The sequence below is a fragment of the Rissa tridactyla genome, chromosome 1, assembly GCF_028500815.1.
Source record: "Rissa tridactyla isolate bRisTri1 chromosome 1, bRisTri1.patW.cur.20221130, whole genome shotgun sequence".
NCBI classification, from domain to species: Eukaryota; Metazoa; Chordata; class Aves; order Charadriiformes; family Laridae; genus Rissa; species Rissa tridactyla.
The window spans coordinates 133,070,507-133,093,528 of record NC_071466.1 but is presented as its reverse complement, the minus strand read 5'-3'; the positions used below and the strand labels follow the sequence as shown (position 1 = coordinate 133,093,528).

The 23,022-nt window shown below is 55.8% G+C and overlaps 1 protein-coding gene across 3 annotated transcripts; it reads left to right on the top strand.

The window, feature by feature from the left end:
• Positions 1 to 8,025: 8,025 nt before the first annotated feature.
• IFFO1 (intermediate filament family orphan 1) lies at positions 8,026 to 18,980 on the top strand. 3 transcript variants are annotated; one of them, XM_054188661.1, is made up of 10 exons: positions 8,026 to 8,753; positions 14,112 to 14,172; positions 14,263 to 14,358; positions 14,608 to 14,748; positions 15,200 to 15,262; positions 15,669 to 15,853; positions 16,328 to 16,448; positions 17,160 to 17,252; positions 17,449 to 17,579; positions 18,205 to 18,980. In XM_054188661.1, the coding sequence occupies exons 1-10, from the start codon at positions 8,047 to 8,049 to the stop codon at positions 18,305 to 18,307; spliced, it is 1,701 nt and encodes a 566-aa protein (XP_054044636.1). In that variant the 5' UTR covers positions 8,026 to 8,046; the 3' UTR covers positions 18,308 to 18,980. The 3 variants fall into 3 exon arrangements, with proteins under 3 accessions (XP_054044636.1, XP_054044638.1, XP_054044637.1); XM_054188663.1 differs by lacking the exon at positions 15,200 to 15,262 and having other exon boundaries at positions 15,693 to 15,853; XM_054188662.1 differs by lacking the exon at positions 15,200 to 15,262.
• The last annotated feature ends 4,042 nt before the right edge of the window (positions 18,981 to 23,022 follow it).

The window sequence follows — 23,022 nt, the reverse complement described above, 5'->3', positions numbered from 1 at the left end:
GCATACGCTTCCATGGATCTCTGGTAGCTGGTCCTCATACTTGCGGTCTGTCCGGTACTTGGCTCTCAGACCTCTTATCCTACTTAGGGGCTAGTCCTGCTTGCGGTTTGCTCGTGGATCACAAATGCGCATGTACGCAGAGGAAAGGGCTAGGATTAGTTTACCACCATCTGTCCCGGGTGGGTATTAATCAGCTGCAGGGCTCAGCCAGCCAAGCACACTGCCCAGCGGCCCCTTTCTCTGTGCCTGGCCCCTTTCATTTATTCCTCCTCTCCGCTTTCCCACATGCTCGTTTCTGCCTGATCTAGCTTGATGTCTCCCTTTCCCCGCCTTCAGTCCTTCCCATGAGCATCCCATTTTGCTCCCATAACCTTCCTTAAAACACTGCGGGATAAACTTGACGCGGCCCCACAACTCTTCTCAGACATCCCATAATAAATTTGATCTTTCCCATAAAGACCACCATGATTCTGCTTTCTTATCAGTTGTGAAGTTTCTGGCTGAAGCTCTTCAAGGTTGCGCTCAGTGGTTTCTGTAATGGTTCAATCTGTCAGTGTCTTGGGAGTCCTGGTCTTCGTTAACAGCCTCTGTTATCTTCTGCTTTTTAAGGCTTAGGCATTTGTGTGTTTAATTTATTATAACTCTGGGGTGGTTGGGTTTTTTTTGGGGGGGTGTGTGTGACTTCGTCTTTTTCTATTGAATAGCCGTTAAATACCCCAATACTTGAAAATTACTTTTTCCCCACGCTTCCCAGTGAATTAGGGCAGGGAGGAGCCTCTGAATGCATCCGTCTGACTCCAGGCTTGTGTGGCAAGATCTCTGGATTGCCTGACACACAGGACCTGACAGAACTTTTCCGCCGTCTTTCAGAAAGATTAAGTAAATGCTAGGTGCTTATTAGGAAAGGAATTATTAGACAGCAAAATGGAGAATATTATTATTTCCCTGTATAAAATGACAGCGCATGCACTTCCTCAATACTGCGTTTCTAGTGTCCTCCATCTGAATAAGGGTTGTAAAACTGGGAAACGCTCAGGGAGGACAGTTACAGCCAAAGTTACAGGATGGTTTCTATGAGAGGAACAACTAGAGTGTAGGCCTCTTTAAGCTTGGAAAAGACACCATGGGGAAAGAAGTGATGTAACGGTGTGTAAAATTGTTAGAGGCATGGAGAAGATGAACGGGGAACAACTGCTTGCTCTTTTCCAATAAAACCGAAAAACCCCCAACCCCAGGGCCCATCCAATGCCCCAAAGGTGTAGGTAGCTGTGGAACTCCTTTCTGCAGGGTACAGTAGATGCTAGGGGCTCACACGGGTTGAAAACCCAGCTCTATGCACAAGGGACAGATGTTTTTTGGAAGGGCTGGTAAACACAACTGGCTGAGAAGATCCACAAGCCGTGAACTGCCAGCGGCTGGGAGAGCGCTGAGAGGGGGGATTGCTGCTCCCTTGCCTTGGTCACAGGTCCCTCTGTCCTCATCCTGCACTGGAAACACATTCCTGGGCTTAGATGGACCATGGGTCTGACCCAGCTTAGTGGCTTTGGGTCCCTGGGAGGTGGTGTCCCACTGCTGCATCCTCCCCTTAGTGCTCCCGAGGTGAGTCCTGAGCTCTGCCGAGCACCTTGTCTCCCGCAGCTGTGGGCCTTGGCTGTACAAGGCTCGCCTCGCTTGTGGCAACACCAGCTTGCAGGTAGGCTGAGCCCTGGTGCTGCTCCGCCAGCCTTATTTCTTTTCCAGTTCTAGCAGATTTCCTCAGGAGTGATGGAACGCAGGATTTTTAGGATAAATCTCAAAACTGGAGGCATATGGTAACCTTCCAGCTCTAGGGTGACTTGTATCTGGAAGGGCTTCTACCTCTGGCAAGCCATGAGCCTATTCCTTTGGGAGCGATGCTGACCTGTCCCACTTTGCTGATGATGCCTGTTGAGGCTCCTACATTGGCGTATAATCTTGGCTTGATAACCAGTTTGTCTTGATAACCCCAGCGGCAGGGATAGAAAGTTCTTGGTTGGGATCCCAATGTAACCATCCGGTGTCTGGTGGACCTCCAAATTACGTCCCCCTCTGAAAGGTGGGAATAGGCGCTGCTTTAGCCACGTCAATAAAACTTCTCTCTCTTACCGAACATTGTTCCTCTGGCTTTGCTTGCCTGCGAACCTTTCGTTATAGCTGGGGAGAGCCAGAGGAAACTTTCAGCTCCCTTTGATGGTTTGTTGCCCTTCTGCTCTTTATTTCAGCCACTGCGGCTGTCACTGCTCAGAGAGGTAATGTTGAAAAGTAGCCATTGAGCTTCGGAGGCAGCAGTGGGGATGCGGCAGCTGAGGACAAAGGTTGGTGGCTTCCCTCTGTGTTCTGGTACGGGGCTGCTGGTCACGCTAGACTTATGTTTGCAGCTGCCTTCTTGCTCTGGGAATCTTTTGTTACCTGAAAGCTGAGATTTTTGGAAAATGTGACTACTGGGTCATCTTTCAGTACCTTCCATTAGTTTATTTGAATATCTGAAAGCTGCTGGTAACAGATCTGGAAGAGCGGGGGCAGAACAAAGCAGGAATTGAGGCAAAACAGGGGTTGAAAGCAGATCTGAGGAGTGAAAACGCCATCATAAATTAAAAGCTGTTTCAGAGAAGTCAGCATAATGTGTCATGGTATCTGTTGCACTGGGCTGTGCACAAATGTTACTGGGGCAGCATTTAATGACTCGGAGGAAAAAAAAATAATGTCTAAGCAGTTCTGCAAGACAGTTGCCACGTGCTGTAAAGTTATTTAGGCTAAACAAGGCCAGAAGGGTGCACAACAAACCTGGTGCCTGGAAGAGGTGAGGTTCTGTTGTAAGATCTTGAATTTGGTGGGGATTCTTCAAACCCTTCTCCCCAAACGGAGAGGAATGAGTCTATCAGAGAAGCCTAATGTCCCGATTTGAGCAAAACAGAAATAATTTATCTTCTAATGTTTGGGGAAACCGCACTTTTAGAAGACTCTAGTGTCTGAATTTGTGAAAATATTTACTTTATAGCCAGGTATGTGGGATTCAAGGTCTTGGTGTTTTCAAGCCTTGCTGGGTGCGGGGATGAGGAGGAGTGAGACGCGGGCACTTGACCCAGGCTGGCCAACAGGATTGTATCATACCATGAATGTGACATTCAATAGAAATCAGAAAATTTCCTGCAAAGTTTTCTTCCTTGATGGCAGCTGTCCTGAGAACTCCTTGCCCGCTGCCCGACCCCTGAGCCCTTCCCTTCCTTCCGAAGCCACAGCGCTCGCAGCGTCTGACATTTGCTGTCCTCGGCTGGGAGTGCACAGCTTCCCGCTGATGGAATTGGCTGAGTGTAATCCTTGTATATCTTATATTGGTATTGGGATCAATATTGGCTCTTTAGTGTTATTAATGTTCATTACCTGGCCTTGTTCTATTAAATCTGCTTCTGCTTCAACCCTTGGGTTTCCTTGTGTTTTCCCAATTTCCCCTTCCCGGGTGGGGAGGGCTCAGCGGGGTGATAGAATAAATTCTTGTGGGTTTCTCAAACCATAACACCTTATCCGGGCACAATGCGGACGTGGAGCTGGCAGCTCCGGCCTGCCGGACTCTGGGGTGCTGCCAGCTCACCTCTGCAAAGCGGGAGGGAGAGGCGAGGTGCCGCGCTGCTGCACCCTTGGCGCGGCGGCGGGAGGAAACCGAGGACTTCTGGGGACAATAGCGTGTAATGGAAAGGGAAGAGACGCCAGCAGCAATACGGGTCGGCCACTAATTCCAGTGATGTCATTCGCTGTCATGTCTGTTCCGTGCTGGGCAGGCAGCCTGCGGTTGCCTTGTCTCGTGTCAGGCTGCATCCAGAGGAAGGGACCGAAATCCTGCACTGCACGTTTCGGGGACCTGGATATAAAATTTAGATCCTCGAGTGCGTGCGCTCTGCTGCGCATAACCCCCTAGACACGTACACTTTCGTAGGGACTGAATCCACAAATGACCGAGTTTGCGTCGGTAGGTTTTGCTCCTCTAGGCTGTCCATCCCTGATAGCGAGGATGCGCAGAGCCCCCGAAGAGGACGTCTGCAAGTCCTACCTGCCTGATGAGGAACGGCGGAGAGGAGTAAGGTCAGTCAGGTCCCCGGCTCTTGGCTATAGTACCTAGAACTGCCTTCTCATGCAAGACCTGGCTACAAAACTCTCCTCCTGGACTGGTGTTTGGTTTTTTTTAAAAGAAAATCCATTCTCTCCTTCTCTGTTAGAAAGGGACATATCTGTGTGTTGGTTAGGGTGGCGATCACCCAGCTTCTGTTGGCAGCAGCTCCGCTGTGCCAATTTCTCCCCATTTGCACCCAAATCTAGGCAGCTAACTCTAGGCTGCCGTTTTCCCTAGGCAGCAAGGTGCCCAAAAAGTTGTGCGTTCATTGCAGCACCTGCCTCTGGTCGTGGACAGAAGCAATTTTAGGGGTCGGTTTTTAGTCGTTTTTTAGCAGGTCAATTTTAGTGAAGCATCCTGGAAGTTGGAAGACTGAGGGAGTTCACGCTGAAATGTTCCAGCAGGGCGGTGCAAGGCAGAAGGTAGCGCTGGGGTACTCGGAGGGAAGGAGGGCAGGGAGGCGGGGTACACACACACACACACTGATGTGACCTACGCCTTAAAAACAGAGCCTCGAGGACAGCTGCGGAGCTAATTTGAAGAGGTTTCACCTACAAAGCACCTTTGCAAGGAGGATGCGTTAGCTAGGTAGAGGTTCTGTAATCTGGGAGAGGGGGGAGCGTCTCAAACTGGCAATGGATGTTAAAGCTAGGTAAATTCAAACGAGAGGCAAGGCACGTGATTTTAATAGGTGGATAGCCACCTGGGGAATCTCCTTTGATTTGCCTATGAAGGGTAATGGCAGAGGCTCAATCTATTTTTACCGTGCTCTCAGCACCTAGAGACGCAGTCCCACACGAGTACCTGACTCCAGCTACAGAAATCTGCGCCGTGTGTTTTGCGCGGCGTCAGAAAACGCGGCGCTTCTTTCTCGGTCTTAAAAAAAAATCTGTGGAAGTAAAATAAATATCAGCGTGCTTGTGAATAAGCGTCTGTTTTTCCGTTGGCTACAGGTACAATTTTACGAGCTGCGGTGAGGTGCAGTGAGCAGCTCTGCCTGTCAGGGCTCCCGGCAGAGCCACTGCTGAGCCTGAGCTGATAAACTCATGGCAGGAGCTATCGGAGGGTCTGGAGGAGTGCCAGGGGTTTTGCTGAACCCAAGAAGGGAAGATGAGGAGGAGGAGCTGTTGTGCTGGGGTGAGGTTGAAGCCAAGGGCCTAGAGGAGGAGCGTTGTGGTCCCTGGGCAGCAAGGATTGTCCCTAGGCTCAGGAGTAACTAGAAGATGTTGTCCCTTTGCCCCAGCCATCTTCTGTGTCAGGAGGAATCCTTTATCCCAGCAAGTATCCCAAGCAAGGGAAGCTAGGAAAAAAAGGAGGCTCCACGCTGCCCTGTCCTCTCTAGAAGAGGGCAGGCATGTTGGTGGGAAGAGGCGCCGGAGGTCTGTAGCCTGGACCCCTGCTGTAAGCAGGACTGTCCCGGCACTAGGTGACATCGCTGTGGCTTTGCGTAGCTGAGCCCTGACAACCACCGTGGCTGGAAGATCCCGCCACCTGCTCCAGTGCTGCGCTGGCCTCCTGGTGAAAACGCTTTTCCTGATGGATGGCGATGCCTTCCTCCGCTGGCGTTTCATTAATCAGCTCCGCTTGCCAGGTTTCCCCAGCAGGCCAGAAGCAGAGCTTGGGAAAGCGCTGGCTCCTGGGTTTGCGGCGTTGCTCGTGCCTGCGTTCCCCGCTGGCTGCAGGCAGCAGCGGATCTCCCCACGGCCAGACGCTGCTCGCCTGGGTGCGACAGGAGGGGATTGGGAACAGGCTGGCAGGTACAGGGGGGGAAAAATCAGGGGTATGCGAGGGGGGGAGGATGCTGGCAGAAAACATGGGATGCCGTGTGCGCAGGCAGGCTGCGGCATTGAAGGGACGTGGCAGCAGGCTCAGCTGAGATCTCAGAGTCAGTGGTGGTTTCCAGGGCACGTGCTGGGAGGTCTCCAAGCAGGAGCTACCGCTGCTGCTTCAAAACAAGCTTCTTGACCGGGATCCCTCTCGTCCCTCTGTCCTTGCCTTTTCCCTGCCTGTTTATTTGGTAGTATTGCTGCTGGGCGCGTGGCTCCTGACCAGCTGCTCCTGCTGTTGCAGCCAAGGGTTTTTGGAAGACAGGGATCTCCTGCACGCTTGAGGAAAGCCTTCCTACCTTCCTCTCCCTTGACAAAATCACTGCTTGCCGTGGCTCAGCCTCTCCGGTCAGAGGCAGAGCAAGGGAACAGCCGCTTAAAAAGAGAGAAAATGCTATAAAGGAAGTGACAGAACGGAAGCTCACTTAATTTCCCACCCTAAGCACATATGGAAGGGTCTGAAATCCAGTTATGACTTCTAGCAGTCATGGGTGTGCCGGGGAGAATGCAGCCGGCTTGCTGATGGGAGAGGAGGTGTTATAAATGCAAATGGGGGCTGCTGTGGGGAGCCGAGTCGTGGGCAGGACAGGGGAGACAGGTAGATCACGGGAAAAAACTGCCGCTAGACACAGCAAGACAACAGAGGGGAACAAATTTGATTAGGTCTGCTCCCAGGCAAGGAAGGCAGAAGAGTAAGAGGGATGGAGGAGCCCTGTGAGTCTGGAGGAGAAGCAGCAGGGAAAATGCGATGGGCAGACTCCCAGTGAAGACTAGCGAAACTAGCCATCCTCAGCGGGTCGGGGAAGTTTCTTGAAGTGTGGACTGAGCCATACCCCAGATCCCAAGGGAAGGGCTGCAGCACACCACCCACCTGGAGCCTGCCCATCTCCTGTCCCAGACAGAGTTCAATGTAGTGTGGTGCTGGGCATCTCCTTTAATTCAAACCTGTTGCACGCTCAGCCCTCGCGAACGGCTCAGCTGAGATCTGGGAGGCTGGTTTGTGCAAGTGGAAGTCCTGGGGGAACGGGCCATGAGCACGCAGACAGCAAGGTAGCACAGGTGCCCACACCCATAAATGTTTATGTATCGATCGATTTGTGCGCAGTCTCATCCCACGGGATAAACGGGGGCAAGGGACCAACGCCAGTGCTTTTTGGCAGCGTTGCCCTGGGGTTGGGGTCGGGGTCGGGCTGCAGGAAAAGACCTAAGGAAGGCTAAAATAGGGGCCAGGAAACAAGACCCGAGGGTGCTTTGTGAACGATGAAGGAGTCGCAAGCCAAGCACGACATTTGAGAGGCTCGGCTGCCTCCGCACAACCTCCTCCCCTACCCTCTGGCTCGCCATTGTCTGGTGGCAGCTCGCCGTGGGCGGGCTGCCGATGGAGCAGGGGCACGGCTGCCTTTGGAGGGGGGGGCTCAAGGGCGGATAAGGGCTTCGGGGGGTGCGGAGGGGAAGTTACACCGTTTTTTAAAGGGGGCAGCGCCGGGGAAAGCGCTAAAGGCTGTGCAGAAAAAAAAAAAAAAAAAAAAAAAAGGCGCTAAAGGCTGTGCTGGGTTGATGAGATGACGGGAATCGGTGGTCGGCGGGGCTTTAGCTTGCGATGCCGGGAGAGGGGAGCCCCTCCCCGGGCCTTGCCGGGGCGGCGGGCGGCCCCTGCCCGCCGGAGTCCCGCTGGACGGCCCGTACCCCATCCCTTTGCCCGGGGGAGCCCCGAAACCCGCCGGAGCGGAGCTCGGGGAAGTCGAGCCCCCACCCCCCGGAGGGAGGGGCGGGGGGACGGGAGAGGGAAGGGAGGTTTCCGCCTTGTCCCCTCCTGTTTCTGCCTTGTCCCCTCCTCTGCTCGGGGCCGGCCGGCGGGGCGCGGGGCCGGGCGGGGGCAGCGCCTCTCCCTCCCCGCCGCTGCCGCCGCATCCCCGCCGCAGCGGAAGCCGCACCCCCGCCGCCGGGGCCGCCCGGGCGCAGCCCACCCCCTCACCCCCCCCCCCCAGCCCCGCCACCACCGGCGCATCCCGCCCCCGCCGGGCCCCTGATTGGCGCCGGCGGCCTGGGCTCCCCCCCGCTCCCCGTCCCGCCGCCGCCGCCGCCGCCGCCGTCGCCATGAACCCGCTCTTCGGCCCCAACCTCTTCCTCCTGCCGCAGGAGCAGCAGGGGCTGCCGGGCCCCGACCCGCCGCCGCCGCCCGCCCCGCGCCCCGCCGAGCCCCTGGGGGGGGACCTGGCCGCCCCGCCGACCGCCGGCCCTTTCCCGGCGCCCCCCGCCGCCATGGCCCTCCGCAACGACCTGGGCTCCAACATCAGCGTCCTGAAGACGCTGAACCTGCGGTTCCGCTGCTTCCTGGCCAAGGTCCATGAGCTGGAGCGGCGCAACCGGCAGCTGGAGAAGCAGCTGCAGCAGGCGCTGGAGGAAGGAGGGGGGGGCCGGGGCCGCGGACCCCCGCGCCGCGACCAGGCGGTGCAGACCGGCTTCGTCGGCCCCATCCGCACCCTGGGCTTGGGGCTGGGCTTGGGCTTGGGGCTGGGGCCGGCCCGGGCGCTGGGTTCCCCCGGCTGCCGTCCCGGCGCCCCCCCCCAGCCGCCTCCTCCCTTCCCGGCCGCCTCCCGCTTCATGCCCGGCACCATCTGGTCCTTCTCGCAAGCCCGGCGGTTGGGCCCGGGGCCGGAGACCACCCTGGTGCAAGGACCGGGGGTCTCCTGGGTCCACCCGGACGGGGTAGGGGTCCAGATCGACACCATCACCCCGGAGATCCGGGCCCTCTACAACGTGCTGGCCAAGGTGAAGAGGGAGCGGGACGAGTACAAGCGCAGGTGAGAAGGGGTGGCGGGAGCGAGGGTCCCCCGATGGACCACAGCCATCGCCGGGGAGGCTGCGGGGCTCCAATGCCGGGGGGAAGAGGCAGCCCTGGCCTGGCTTCCTGGGAGCGCTGGGTCCAGGCAGCGTGAGGTGAGGTTCTGAGGCAAAAACGTGGAGCCCTGAAAGCGTTGGTCTACTGCCTGGGTCTCCTCGCTTGCCTCTTGGTGCCTGAACTCTCTCAGGATGCTCCCTGCGCCTTTTTTCCATCTTACCAACCCAGCGTGATAGCTAGATAGCTTTTCCAAGCAGGGAAGAAATAACGTGACTCCAGGATCTGGCGTTTTAAAGAGGGAGGGCATCTGGAAACACTCGGGAAGGAGGAGCGGACAGAAAGTAGGTGCGGAAGGTGAAGGTGCATCAGTGAGTGGGTTTGGGTTGGGAAAGGCTGCTGGAAGGAGGAGGGCTCTCTGGATATGTAAGAAGGTGCCGAGAAGCCCCTCAGCGGGGCGTCTGGCTCCCTCCGAGCCCTTTCCTTCTCCAGTGCTCTCCCAGCCGGTGCCTCAGCAGCAGGGAGGTGTGCGGGAGCACCCCACTCCTCGGGGGCTTTCCTCCCCACCCAAAATAGCTGCAGCTTGGCATGTGCCTGGGAGAAGGGCGAAGCAGAATGCAAAGCTAATCTCTTGGCCACTTCTTCTTTCCCGTGTGGGGCGGCCGCTGCTCTCGCCTTGCGCCGGAGGCACTTTTGTTTCAAGCCAGTTTCCGAGGCCGCTGCTGGATCCGCACGTAGGATGAGATCAGGCGGCAGGGGCTGGCGTCACTGGGTCGGGGCACGGGGCAGAGCGAGACCATCACTAACACCACCCGAGTGACTGATTTAAATTTTTTTTTTTTGCGGAAGAAAAGTCACTTTGTGATGCTTTAGAAGCACTTGAGAAAGTAAACAATTATGTACCCAAAGGAGCGAAATGGGGCATGCTGCCCACGGGAGCCATGCCGCTGGCCTGTGCTATGCAGCTGTGGGCTCTGGTGTCAAGATCAAGGCTGGGGATCCAAGATGACACCTTAATGGTTTTGGCTTTATAAGGCTTCGGCTGAGCAGATTTGCCTGTCGGATGCTCTGAAGGCACCGAGCCTGATATGTGGGAAGAGAGAGTTGTCATCTCTTCTTTCCCACTGGTTGCTGCTCGTACCTAAAACCTTTTATTATTAAGCCAGGGGTGTTGGGCTCCTTCTCCAGGGATGGGCAGTTCTCCTTGCCTTGTGTTTTCAGATCAGATAGCGGGGAGCTGGAGCCACCTTTTTGGCACGGGGGGGGCTCGAGCCTCCCGCGCTTGAAGTGGGTCAGCCAGAAGGGACCAAGTTGGGTTTGTCGGTGCTGCTGAAACTTTGGGAGAAAGGAGAGCTTTTCAGGGTTGTTCCGCTCTGGCGAGCAGGCTTTGGGGAAGGCTGCAGGGGGGAGACGGAGGGAGCAGGGACGCCAGGGGCAGGCAGGGGGGCACCACGGGCTGCTGCGGGCCAATGTTGTTGGTGGGATCTATTTTTGGACTGTGTTACCAGGAGCTGGGGGAAAGCAGACCCCACCCCCAGACCCTTTCCAGCACCGGGAACTTTCTGACGGGTGCAGCCAGGTCCCAAACAGGGGAATGGGACGGGAGGATCCCGTTTCCACACCCTTCCCCAGTGCTGAGGGCTGAGACTGACACCCCCCGGGAGCAGAGACCTTCCTGCCATGGTGGGCTCTGATCTACCATGGGGACAGTGTGGCCAGTGTCATCCCTTTGCCACCTGCCTGGGGGCAGAGGGAAGAGACTGCATTAACACAGGACTTCCCAGTTCTCTGACCCATGGCTTGAGCGCTTTGAGCTTGTGCTTTCTTCAGGGCATCGTTGCCACCATGGCACTCAGAGCAGTGCAGCAGGAGGAGCTTCTCTCTGGATATGCAGGGCCTGAAATTCAAGTCGGGGGTCTAGGAGGGCTGCAGGGGCAATAGGGAGGGATGAGAAGAGATGCAGCAGCAAGAGAGAGTCTCACAGGAGCTGTACTTGGGAGGAGCAGACTGAGGCTGAGAGGGGCAAAGGGTGCCTGTGAGTATCACACAGAGCCGCCAGGCGCTGAGGATCTGAGAGTCTCATCAGGTTCGTGCTGTCTGCTACATCCATATGCCCAAGTAGTTTTTATCTTGGCTGCTGCAAAGACACGATGGAGGTGTGGGGTGAGTAGTGTTATGGCACAGTGCGTTAGAGTCACAGGATGGTTTGGGCTGGAAGGGACGTTTGAGGATCATGTAGTCCAACCCCCTGCCATGGGGTTCCACTAGATCAGGTTGCTCAAAGCTCTGACCTTGAACACTTCCGATGATGGGGCATCCACAACTTCTCTAGGCAACCTGCTCCAGTATGGAACCATAGAATCTTCATGGTTGGAAAGGACCTTTGAGATCATCAAGTCCAACCATACACACACACAAAAAAGAAAAACTACAATCTCTGTCACTAGAGCATGCCCTGAAGTGCCAAATCTAGACGTTTCTTAAATACCTCTAGGGATGGTATCTCACCACCCTCATCATAAAAAAAGTTCTTTCTGATGTGCAATCTAAATCTACCCTTTTTCAGTTTAAAACCATTGCCACTTGTCCTGTCTCTACAGGCCCTGGTAAAAAGTCTCTATCCATCTTTCTTATAAGCCTCCTTTATATATTGAAAGGCCGCAAGAAGTTCTTTTGTTGTTGTAATTGCCCTCCAAGGCCGCGCAGCAGGCTGCAGGGCATTCGCCATTAAGGTGAAGCTCAAACGTGGCAAGAGAGGGGAAACGTGCAGCTTCAAACCCCAAGCAGCCCAAGGGGTGCCCGGCAGGGTAAGGCACCCCAGTGCCTTTTGCAGTAAACAGGATTTTTAAATATGGGGGGGGTGTGTGTGTTTATTTCGCTTAGTGAACTTCTTGAGGGGACACACCGGGGGGAAGGGGGGTGCCGTAGGGACAGCAGCGCATCTTGTCACCTCCCCAGCTTTGGGAGGGCTGCAAGGAGATGGCCGGGTCTCTCTGCTGCTGGCACCGTCCTGCTCTTGCTCTCTGCCTTCTCCTGTATTTCAGCCTTCGGGGGGGGGAGTGTGTGTGTGCGCAGGAAGGAAGCGCTTCTCCCCTTGGCGTGCATGGGGTTGTGTGGGGCAGCCTTGCTTCCAGCCGGCAGCGACCTGGCAGCGGGTTGCAGTGCTGCAGGCAGGTTATTATTAGGAGTGGTGCATTGCAGGAGGGAGCAGGGAAGAGGGAGCCAGGCAGGAGGCGAGGGGGAGAGAGGTTTGTAACGGATGGGCGTGCAGATGCATCGCTCGCGGGGTGAATCGCTGGGGCCTCCTGCCTTTAAATCGGCGTTTGTCTGATCTGTCCTCGTCTTCCATAGCATCGGCGTGAGATGAATTCTTCCAAGGATTTGCAGCTATGCTTTACTTCCCCAGTAAGTCCGGGCTATGTAGAGACCCAGAGGGAGGCGGCGACCGAAAAAGAGAGGACACACCATGCTGAGAAAGATGCTGGAAATTTTTTCTTATGGCGTTTTTTTTCCCCAGGGAGGGAGGCCTTGTTTGAGCAGTTCCCATATAAGGGCAATTCTACCTTTTAACTTTCTCCTTCCCTCTCTCTTCGTTTCCCTCTTCCCCCAAAAGGGATGGGAACCCCCTTTGACTCCCCTTCTGTAGATGCGGGATGGAGCCAACACCAGCAGGAGGACTGCACATTTTCTTGTTTTGAGTAAGGAGAAGCATTGCCAGCCGTAAGAGCCTAGAAATTCATAAGCCAGGACTCTCCTACGCCGTCAGATTGTCTTGATACCCTGCGATAACAAGTGTGAGGGCTTTTCATGTGCTTTCTGGTCTCTGAGACTTTGGGATTTATTTTTCAAGCTTGGTGTGAGTAAGCAAGAGGAGAGCTTTTTTCACGTCCTCGTGCAGGGTCATAGTGCCTGCGTTGGTGCTTGCAAGCATTAAATAGAAACCGGAGACCACAGCAATAGGCCGGGCCCAGCTCTGATTGCTTTCCCAGAGAAATACCGCTTTCTCAGAGAAATCTGGCTCTCCCAGAAGAGCCAGGAGCCGGGTAAGAATGCAGCAGCCCTGCCCCATGCCGCACCGCACTGGGTGCCAACCCATCTGCAATATGGGATAGTCATTTAGCAAAGAGCACTACAGCCTGGTGGCCTCCCAGCAGACCGTGAGCTGGGCCAACACCGCAGCGTGGCCCGAGATGATGATCTCATGGCGGTGAAATATAATATAATAATTGCTAGGCGACGTGTCTTTGTATAGAAAGGCTGGGCACCTTGCAGATCAGCCTTTTGCAAAGCTGCAGAGCCTAATACAGTACCCACCGTCCAACCTGGCATAAATCGCGACAATCCATCCTGCTTCTTTGTGGGACAAAACAATGTTTTTTAATCCAATGTGTTACACAGCACTACAGCCAAGGAAACTTTTGCCCCCGCCCGGGTAGCGTGGCCTGGCGCAGGGCAGCCCTCTCATTGGTACAGGCAGAAGAATCACAGAATGGTAGGGGTTGGAAGGGACCTTTGGAGATCATCTAGGAGACCCCCCTGCCAAAGCAGGTTCACCTGGAGCAGGCAGGACGGGAATGCATCCAGGCAGGTTTTGAATATCTCCAGAGAAGGAGACTCCATACCCTCTCTGGGCAGCCTGTTCCAGGGCTCTGCCACCCTCAAAGTAACAAAGTTTTTCCTCATGTTGAGATGGAATTTCCTGTGTTCCACTTTGTGCCCATTGCCCCTTGTCCTGTCAGTGGGCACCACTGAGAAGAGTCTGGTCCCATGTTGATGCACATCATGGCCACTCATGCCCTGACATGGTCAGCACGTAGCGTGGTTATGGTGTAGACAGGGGCGACTCTGCAATATCTGCAAGCCCATTATTGAGTGTTGGAGCTTCAAATCAGGACAGAGATGAACCTAATCTGACCCAGGGCCAAGGGGGTTGGGGGTGGATGGGGAGGCTGGTGGGCTGCATCAGGCTGTGGACCAGCCCTGGTGCGGCAGGGCATGCAGCACAGCTGCTGCACGGAGCTTGTGGTTGGTGTCCCCAGCTCCCCCCGTCATGGAGCAGGCAGCCGTCAGCCAGCCCATGGCGAGGGCAGCGGGGAGCGTGGTGGGGCAGGGTTCGTGACTGGGGGGGAGCTGACAAGCCTTTGGCAGCTGTCGTCGGCTGGAAACAAGCGGCGATGCATTCCTGAGCACGTTCTCCTTCCCGCCCCAGTGCCGTCATCACCCCCTCTTGGATAGCTTTGGGGTGAGCAGCTGCCATTCCCTCCTCTCCGGCAGCCAACGAGGCGAGGCCAGTGGGATCTGACCAGCGCATTTGTCTCCCTAGATGGGAAGAGGAGTACACGGTGCGTGTCCAGCTTCAGGACCGAGTGACTGAGCTGCAGGAGGTGAGCATCTCTGTCCCCCCCCTGCTTCCCCTGCGCCCCAGCTGCCCTGCGCTGACACTGATTTGCCTATCTTCCTCTTCCCCGGGGCAGGAAGCCCAGGAGGCTGAAGCCTGCCAGGAGGAGCTGGCCATGAAGGTGGAGCAGCTTAAGGCAGAGCTTGTTGTCTTCAAGGGACTGATGAGCAATGTGAGTCCTTAACCCCTCCCCAACCCATCAGCAGTGTCCTACTGGGCGTGGGGCTGTGGAGAGAAGCAGGTCCTTCGCAGGGCCTGTCCAGCACAGACGTGGTCTGGCAGGGTTGGTCCAGGGTGCAGTGAGCAAAGTGGGGATGCAGATGCAGTCCTGCAGCGCAGGGGGAAACGTGGGTGCTCTGATTGTGGTTTGCCTTGCCTAATCCTCCTCCTTTGTCCCCCTTCTGTGGCGCCATGGGTTCAGAACATCACGGAGCTGGACACCAAGATCCAGGAGAAGGCCATGAAGGTGGACATGGACATCTGCCGACGCATCGACATCACTGCTAAGCTGTGCGACGTGGCGCAGCAGCGGAACTGCGAGGACATGATCAAGATGTTTCAGGTGAGAAGCGCCTGCTGCTGCCCCAGGCTCAGCTGCTAGCTCTGGGGAGGAGAGTTCCCGAAGGAGGTAGAAGAGACACCACCAGCCCCCTGCTAGGGGAGACGCTTGGTCACCCTCAGCCTCACTCCTTGCGGTCCCTTGCTCTCTGTCTCTCTTGAGAGGACCAGGCAAAAGGGCACGGAGAGGAGGTGGAAAGCTCCAGATGTTGCTTTGGGTGTCGAGAGTCCCCTCAACCTCTCACTGACCTGTTGTGTTGGGCCTGGGGACCCCACAGTGGTAGGGAAGCAGCTGCAGGAGGGAGACAAGTTGCTTGAGTGTCTGTCTCTAACTCCATCTCTCTCCTTCCCCTTCCCCTCTCCGTCATCTTCTCTCTGTCTGTCTTCTCTCTCTCTGTCTCTCTTCTGTTTCTGGATGTCGCTGCCTTTCTGTCTCGCTCTCTTTGTCCCCACAGAAGCAACTGGTTAGTTCCATTCAGTTGAGAAAGAGTACAAATTTTAAAATTTCTATAAATAAGGTCGGAGTGTAAATATTGACATATTTCACCTTTTTCAGACTCTGTCTCTTTTTTCCTGTTTCTGTCGTTGTGTTTCCCTGTCTCTGGACTGGGGTGGTGGGCGATTTGAGTTTTTTCTGCAGTAAAGCCACATTGTTTTTTCTCATCAGATTCACAGATTCCATCTTTAGTTGCTTAGTTTTAATTTTAGAAAATGCTAAAACCATGTTTTATCCATTGCACCATCTTTAACCTGATCATAACGAGCCCATCTCTCTCTTTCTCTCTCGCTTTTCTTCCTTCCTTTCTTCCTTTCTTTCTCTCTTTCTCTCTTTCCCCACCTTTCTGTCCCTCCACCATTCCTTTTCCCCCTCCATCTCCTCCCAACTACCTGCTCCCGACCTCGGACCCGGCCTCGTTTCTGTAGTCTCTGCACTTGTCTCCCGTTAAGGTCCCAGCCTCGGTGGGGCGGAAGCGGGAGCGGAAGCAGGTCAGCGACGAAGACACCTCTCTGTCGGAGAGCGATGCCTCCCGAAAACCTGAAGAGGAAGAGGAGGACGAGACCACGGCCATGAGTATCAATGAGGAAATGCAGAGGATGCTGAACCAGCTGTGAGTGCGGCTGCTCCGCACCTCTGCCGCCGGCGTCAAGCAAGGCTCCGGCACCAGGCTTCCTGACAGTGCCCGGGATGGGGAGGGCAGGGGCGGGCTGCGGCTCCCCTTCCCGGGGGGGAGGGCGAGATGGGACCTGCTGCCACAGGGCGCTTACACCCCGTGCTCTGCAGAACGGTGGAGACTGCCCCACTGGGAGATCTGAGCCCACTGTGCCATGGGTGGGAGCTGCTCCAGCTCCCCTCCTCTTGCCCCACCTCCCGCTTTTTGGGAGCCACTGTCTGAATTTGCCGGGGCTCCTCACTGTAAAGCTAGCCCCTTCCCCGCCAACTGCGGGGTTTGGGCAACTTGAGCTCACCCTGGCCAGACCTCCAAAAGCGGCAGCCCTGCTGCGGAGTAGGGCAAGGCTTTCGGCACTGGCACAGCCTGCCGGGTTTCCTGATGGGTGCTGACATGCTGTTCCCTTGCCCCCAGGAGGGAATATGACTTTGAGGATGACTGTGACAGCCTCACGTGGGAGGAGACAGAAGAAACGCTGCTCCTCTGGGAGGACTTCTCCGGATACGCCATTGCAGCCGCAGAGGCGCAGGGGGAGGTAAAGGTGGTGTCAGGTCCCCTTGGGGATCCAGCCCTGGGTTGGGATACTCAGTCCTGCCTGAGCCTGGGAAGGTGCTTCCTCAAAGACCAAACTTCAGCCCCTCCATCCCTTACAGGCCTGTACAGATGCTTCCCTCCAGCCACACCTATGTAAATATGTTACTACATCCTTGCAAAGATCTCCTTGTTAAGACAGACCAAGGTCCTCTAGCCTGAAAGGCACGATGAGGGCACAGCCTGCACACATGCGGAGAGGTGCCTTTTCCAGCTGCAGCCCTCCCAGAAGAGAAGACCTCTTCTGGCTGGCCTGGGCTCTGGTGGTCCCTTGCTCGGGCTCTCCAGCCCACCTGCCTGCTGTGCAGCAACACTGCCCAAACGGAGGCCTCAATGTCTGGCCAAAGCCCCTGCCATACCATGTCTTCTCAGCAGTCCCCTGGGGACAGTCTGCACTCTCCAAAGCTGCTGTGCATTGCTGGGCTTGTTCTGGGCTGATGTGCTCACTGCCCAGTGGAGCGAGTCCTGGGTCTTCTCTACCCTGTGTTGGAAGGACTGACTCGTGCCTTATTTGTCGCTCAGACTACACTGCTTAAGTTTCTTCCTCTTTTTCCAGCGTTGCCGGTCCTTTCTCTGATTTCTGTCTCTCTTGCCTTTGGTTCCCCACGTCAGACATCTCCCTGCTTCTAAACATGCCATCTCCTCTCCCCAACAGCAGGATGACAGCCTGGAGAAGGTGATCAAGGACACAGAGTCGCTGTTCAAGAGCCGTGAGAAGGAGTACCAGGAAACCATCGACCAAATAGAGGTGCGAGGAGGAGGAGAAAGTGGGGAGGACATGGCATGGAAGGGGGTGAAATGGGGAGTGGGTCCCCAGGGGAGAGATACACCATGCTGGAGCAGGTAGTTCGTAATGGGGGGCAGCAGCCTCGGGTCTGGCTGTGCCCCCTGCCTAGTACCACACCGTGCCTTGGGCTCATCTCTGCACGGTTTCCCTTGTGCAGCTGGAGCTGGCCACAGCCAAGAATGACATGAACCGGCACCTGCACGAGTACATGGAAATGTGCAGCATGAAGCGAGGCTTAGACGTGCAGATGGAGACTTGCCGGCGGCTCATCACCCAGTCTGGGGACAGGTAAGCTTGAGCAGGAGAAGCGGGATACCCTTGCTCTGGACTGGAGCCAGGGTGGTGGTGAGTGGGAGCTGAAGCACAGGGTAATGCTCCTGCCCTGCCCTGGTGTGGTATGGAGAGAGGGCGGTTCCCAGAGGCTGCTGGACTCCTGGTGACCAGCCTCCACACAGGTTGTGGTGCCACCTCTGCAGAAGGTGGGCTGGACACAGGAGTCATTTTTGACAGGTGAAGCTAGACACCCCCGATGGAGAGAGGTGCTGCCGTTGTGCAGGGACACTGTATAGGTCCCTACAGGTGTGTAGAGCCAGGGTGGCTGCAGCTGGGGACCTTTGTGGTGGGCTTTCACTGACCCCTAGCCTCACGTGCTTTGGCAGGGTCCCACTCTGGGCAGGCGTATATGGCATCTCCCCCAGCCTTGCTTCATGCTCTGGACCTCTCAGCTGGTGTCCTCTGGGACATCCTTCCCAGTACCCAGGGATTCCTGTGGACCCACACATGCTCCCAGAGAGCAAAAGGGGCACATCAGCTTCTCTCGTCCTTGCTCTGGTGTCCCGTGCCCACACTGAATTGCATCCTTTCCCTCCTCCTTGATGGTGCTGTGACTGCTGCCCTTTACTCTTCTCCGCAGAAAGTCTCCTGCCTTCACCCCAGCCTCCAACAGTGAGTCAGCCCCGAACGAGGAGAGCGAGGAGTCCGACCGCGACCCCCCCAGCGATGCTTCCATCAGATAATGAGGGGAGGCCCCGCTCCCTTGGACCCCCTTCCTGGCACGGGGGTGCCTGAGCCGCTCCTGGCAGAGACTGTCAGGGACGTGGAGCCGCTGGTAAACATCTGTCGCCCAGGCTGACTCCCGTTTTGGGGTGCTTGGCAGATCGCGCACCGCCACCACCACCGGATATCTTGCAAATGGGAATAGCTAGATAGACCCGAGGGCCCTCACCCGGGCCACTCAGCCTCCAGCCCCTTCTCTATTCCCTTCCCCTGCTTTGGTTAAACCATGGTTGGGGCAGAGGGGCTCCAAACCTGCCATGGTGGCGTTCTCCAGGACCTGTCCCTGGGGCACCCAGACCCACCTCTTCCACCCTCCGTCCTGGTACGCTTGACCTGCCCCTTGCCCTCCCTGCGCCGCATGGAGCCAAATGAGAGACGTACCTCCCTGCAAACTGGACCTGACACTGGTGCCAACTGGACCGAGCCTGGGGCTCTCTCTCTGTCCTTGCTGCTGGCCAGGTGCCCAGCTGGTCCTTATGCCGTGCTGGGCACCCTGAGCCCCCCCTGGCCTCCTCTGGGGTGGGGGCCGAGTCCCGCTCACCATGCACTTTGCTTTGCCGCGCGTTGGCGGCGCGCTCACCTCTGTGTTATGGGGGCAAGGCGACATTAAATGGGACAGTTTCCTTTTCTACAGCTTTGACGGGTGTGGGCTCTCCCTCTGCTGCCGCAGGCGCCGCATGGCTTGAGGCGGGGGGGGTGTCCTCTGCCAGACCCCCAAGCCCACATCAGTGGGGGCCTCCTGTGGGACACTCCTATCCCTTGGATGTGCCAGATGGGATGGTGATGAGATCCCTGTTCTGGAGCCACTGGCCCTCGACAGGCCGCGTGTAGCACCGGTGCTGTGTGGGCTGCCTTGTTCTTAACCTTGGAGCATCACCAATGCTGAGGCCAAGGGGCTGGAAAGGTCTCGTCTCTCCTGTGGGGAAAACAAAGCCAAACGTGGCTCGCGTCTTGTGGATTTTCCTCTTCCAGAGCCTGGCCTCCTCTGCTGTGTCAACTTTTTACCAGGGCATCCCAGAGTGTGTTCTTGCCAGCCCCCAGTCCCACGTCCAACCTTGGCGTAAGCGCAGCAGGGGTTCTCCTGTCCCACCATCTGTCCTCTCGTGGCATTTGCCTGGGTGGCCGCTGGACGTGCTCCTCTGGTGACAGGGTCCGAGCAGGGTGGCAGGAGGGGGCGAGCAGCCAGCTGAGAGACAGTGTTTTGCAGGGCAGTGGACCCAGGCTGCACAGCCAAGGCAGGTGAAGCTCCAGAGAAGAACCCTTCCTGAAGGGAGGAGAAAGTAGATGGCAGTAGAGTTTTTTTGCATCATCTCTTAAGATTAGGTAAGGTAGGTACAACGGGGGGCCGGGGGGTGCCACAGCTTCTCTCCGTAGGCTTGGCATGGGTGGCTCACGATGCCGCGCACTCAGGCTGCAGGCGTGGGTGCATCCGAGGGTCGGCGTCTGGGGCAGGGTGAGGTCCTCTGCCGCCGCCTGCGAGACGGGTTAAGACCTGTCTTGGGGTTTCAGCGCTGGCTAAGCCGGGGGCGGGGGAGGCGAGGCCTTGCGAACGGCAGGAGAAGTTCGCAGCCGGGGAAACCTCCCGGCCGGGGCACCGCCGGGGCATTTGCTGCCGGCACGGGGAAATGGCGGTTCGTCAGACAGCGGTCTGCTGTGGCCGGGCTATGACTGGGCGAGTGCCATCTTCGCCTCTCAGGGGGAAGCCTGGGCGTTTCGCCGGAGGAGCGGGGTGACGGGGAGCAGTGGAGGTGCCGTCTCCCCCCCTCCCCAGCCCTGGCAGCGAGGGGCCGCGCAGCCGGGCGGCAGGTGTGGGCCTCAGCGCCTGCCCCGAGACCAGGCCTTCGCCATGGGGCTCGCCTCCGCACCGCCTTGCACGACTCTTTCTATTTCTTTCCCTCTGCCCTATTTATTTTTATTCCCTATTTATTTTTCTTCCTAGAGGAGCCAAAGCCAGAGGAGATGCTTTAATCCAGGCTTTTTCTTTCTAGTGATGTTGCCTCACACACTGTAGCTCAGGGATCGCTTTCTATCCTGCCCGGAGGCTCTTTTGGTTGATGTAAATCCCCTTTCCTGTACATTTTTTTTCGCGGCATTTTCTGTCCTTTCTCTGTTGGAGAGAGCTCTGTGAGTGGCTGGCTAAGTCTGGTTTCCCCCACACGTAATTCATGACATTCGTATCTTGGCCTTTTGGTACTGTTTAAGAAACCCACAGGACCGTAGAGCACGTACGCTGAGAAATTTCAAGCATGAAGCACAGAAGGACCGACATCTCTGCCTCAAGCAGTCGTTGCCCAGAGGAGCAGCTGGTGCTGCCGGACACCCGTGTTCCAGGGGACACGTGGGGACCCTGGTCCCACACTGCTTGTCAGAACTTCATCTGCAGTGAAACTGAGATCCCCCCTTGCCACGTGTGCAAGATGCTGTCCTCTAGTGAATTGTATCACCAGCAGTAGGCTCCGTTCCCTGACCAGTGTAAGAGCCCATGAGATCTCACTGGCAGGACACACACCACTAATCCTTTGCCTCAGCAATTTCTCAGTGTGGGAACCACAGCCCAAGCCTTCCGGTGTTACCTGGGCCATCTCTGCTGCATCTCCTTGTCCATCAGTGGTGACCCCACATCTTTGATGCTGGAGATGTGGGCCTTACATTTATTTGACCCTCCTTTGTGGGCTCCTCTCCGTTCTTTGGGGAGTATCTAGCCTGCTTTTCTCCACCATGAACCCTGCTGGGAACTGTGATGTCTAGGAACTATTCAGTGCTGTGTTGCTTCTCGCTCCCCTAACCTCATTCCTTTTCCAGGACAATAAGCAGCACCTGCTTAGGAAGCACTATCAGAAGAAATTGTCTAGCGAAGACCCGGGTCTTGGCTGCTTGATCTTTTGATCACACGCTGGTCTGTATTCATCTCACAGGGAATACTCGTGTATCTCATTTACCTTCAGATTCCAGCCTATTGAAAAATCTTTGGCCTAAACTTTCTCGAAGTCTTGGTTGCAGGGGCAGGTTGGCCATGGATGGAGGGGGCCTTTTCCTATTCTCGACCCAGCTGATGAGTTGATGAAATGAACTTTGGAGGAGCAGGTCAGTTACTCTTTCCATCTGACCGTGCTTACCTGTGAGCATGTTGCAGCTGAGCTTGGTGTGGTCCTTAGTGCACTAGAGCATACCTTGGTACGTCCTGTCTCACTCGGCGTCCATGCATTAATGGGAATGTTTATTGCCCAAGTACAGTCCAAGCACAGATGTGTCTTACTGACTGGGGTCCCATGGCAGGATGCATCTGGGCAGTCCCTCTGGCAGTATCTGTCTCGTGACTCTTCAGATGTGGCTGCTCTCTGGTCACCTCCGTGAACATCTGTCCAAGACCATCCTTTTAGGATCATGCCTCTCTGGATTGGCAGTGAGGTCTTCCCATTGGATATTTAGGCAGGCTGGTTCAGCTTCCCCACCCTACAGGAGCCCCTGTTGGTGGAGACTTACTTGGGCAGTCTGAGAGCATGCTAGTGATTGCTCTGGCTTCTCGCTCCGCAACATTTGGGCTGTTGTGTCTAGGTAAAGACAGGCACAACTTTTGTATCAGCAGAGGCACAAAAATCCTCCCTTGAGGCGAGATGTCCCCTGGCTGGGGAAGATCCACTTGTCAGCATCCTGCCTCCATGAGGCGCTGAGGGACACGATCAGCCTTTGAGCTGGTGTGAGCGACACAGTTCTCTGTGCTCCCCTGTGGTTGTGATCAGCCTCTTGGCAAGTGACTTCGACAGACGGTGACAGGTATTTTGCAAAAGTGAACCCTGGCTCCCTGCTGCATGTTTTTCTGATACTGTGACATGCAGAGCGGCCTCCCCTGCCCCTTCCATGGTGATGTTCCCTAGGACTCATCTGAAAAGTGAGCTCTGATCCTCAGAGACCGGGTCTAGCAAGATAGCTGAGACCAGGCCTACTGATTTTCTTGATGAAGACTACCAGCTTTTCCCACAGAGAGGGCAGAGAGCATTGGCCTCCTTGCACCTCACCACATGGATGTGGGATGTTCTTACTGGCTCTAGAAAGGGTTGAGTCAGCCTAACCACTAAGTAGCCCAGATCATCTTCCCTGCGTTAAGCAAACCCGCTCCCTCCCTTCACTCATATCTGGATCCCAGCTATTTTAGATCATATCAGAACTGAAAGAGTCTGACTTGTCTGTCTGTTCAGTTAAAGTCACACATTTTCCACCCAGCACCCTTACGCTGAAGACGCTTTGTCACCTGCCATGTGTGACTCTGTTTTGTGTGAGTTAGATTTTCCCCATTTCAGGATTTCTTAGATGGACCTAAATGTGATGCTGACAGCCTTCGCTGGAGCAACTTTTGATTCCCTGGTATCCTCTTTATTATTCTGTTTATGTTGTTTCTTAGCCAAGAGATAGGAGAGATCAAAGCTGCATAGAAAGTTGTTCTTGTTACTAGATTTAAGCTAGGAGACTGGCTTTCCTAAGCTTCATATGTTCTCGAGAAGGCCATACTCTTTATATGTTTATGCTGTCTCAGATACCTATGGCACAGAGTGTCCCAGAACTTACAAGCATGTCAAATACTTACGGGCAAGAAACCTCCTTTTGAGGGGAGAGGTAAGAATTGACACAGTGGAGTGTGCTGTCTCCTTGGAGATGAACCTGGACGATGCTTAGACAG

Excerpts from the sequence above, each read along its gene's own strand:
- IFFO1 (XM_054188661.1), top strand. The coding sequence starts at position 8,047 with ATGAACCCGCTCTTCGGCCCCAACCTCTTCCTCCTGCCGCAGGAGCAG. Across the intron at positions 8,754-14,111 it reads CGGGACGAGTACAAGCGCAG|ATGGGAAGAGGAGTACACGG; the intron begins GTGAGAAGGGGT and ends TTGTCTCCCTAG. Across the intron at positions 14,173-14,262 it reads GAGTGACTGAGCTGCAGGAG|GAAGCCCAGGAGGCTGAAGC; the intron begins GTGAGCATCTCT and ends TCCCCGGGGCAG.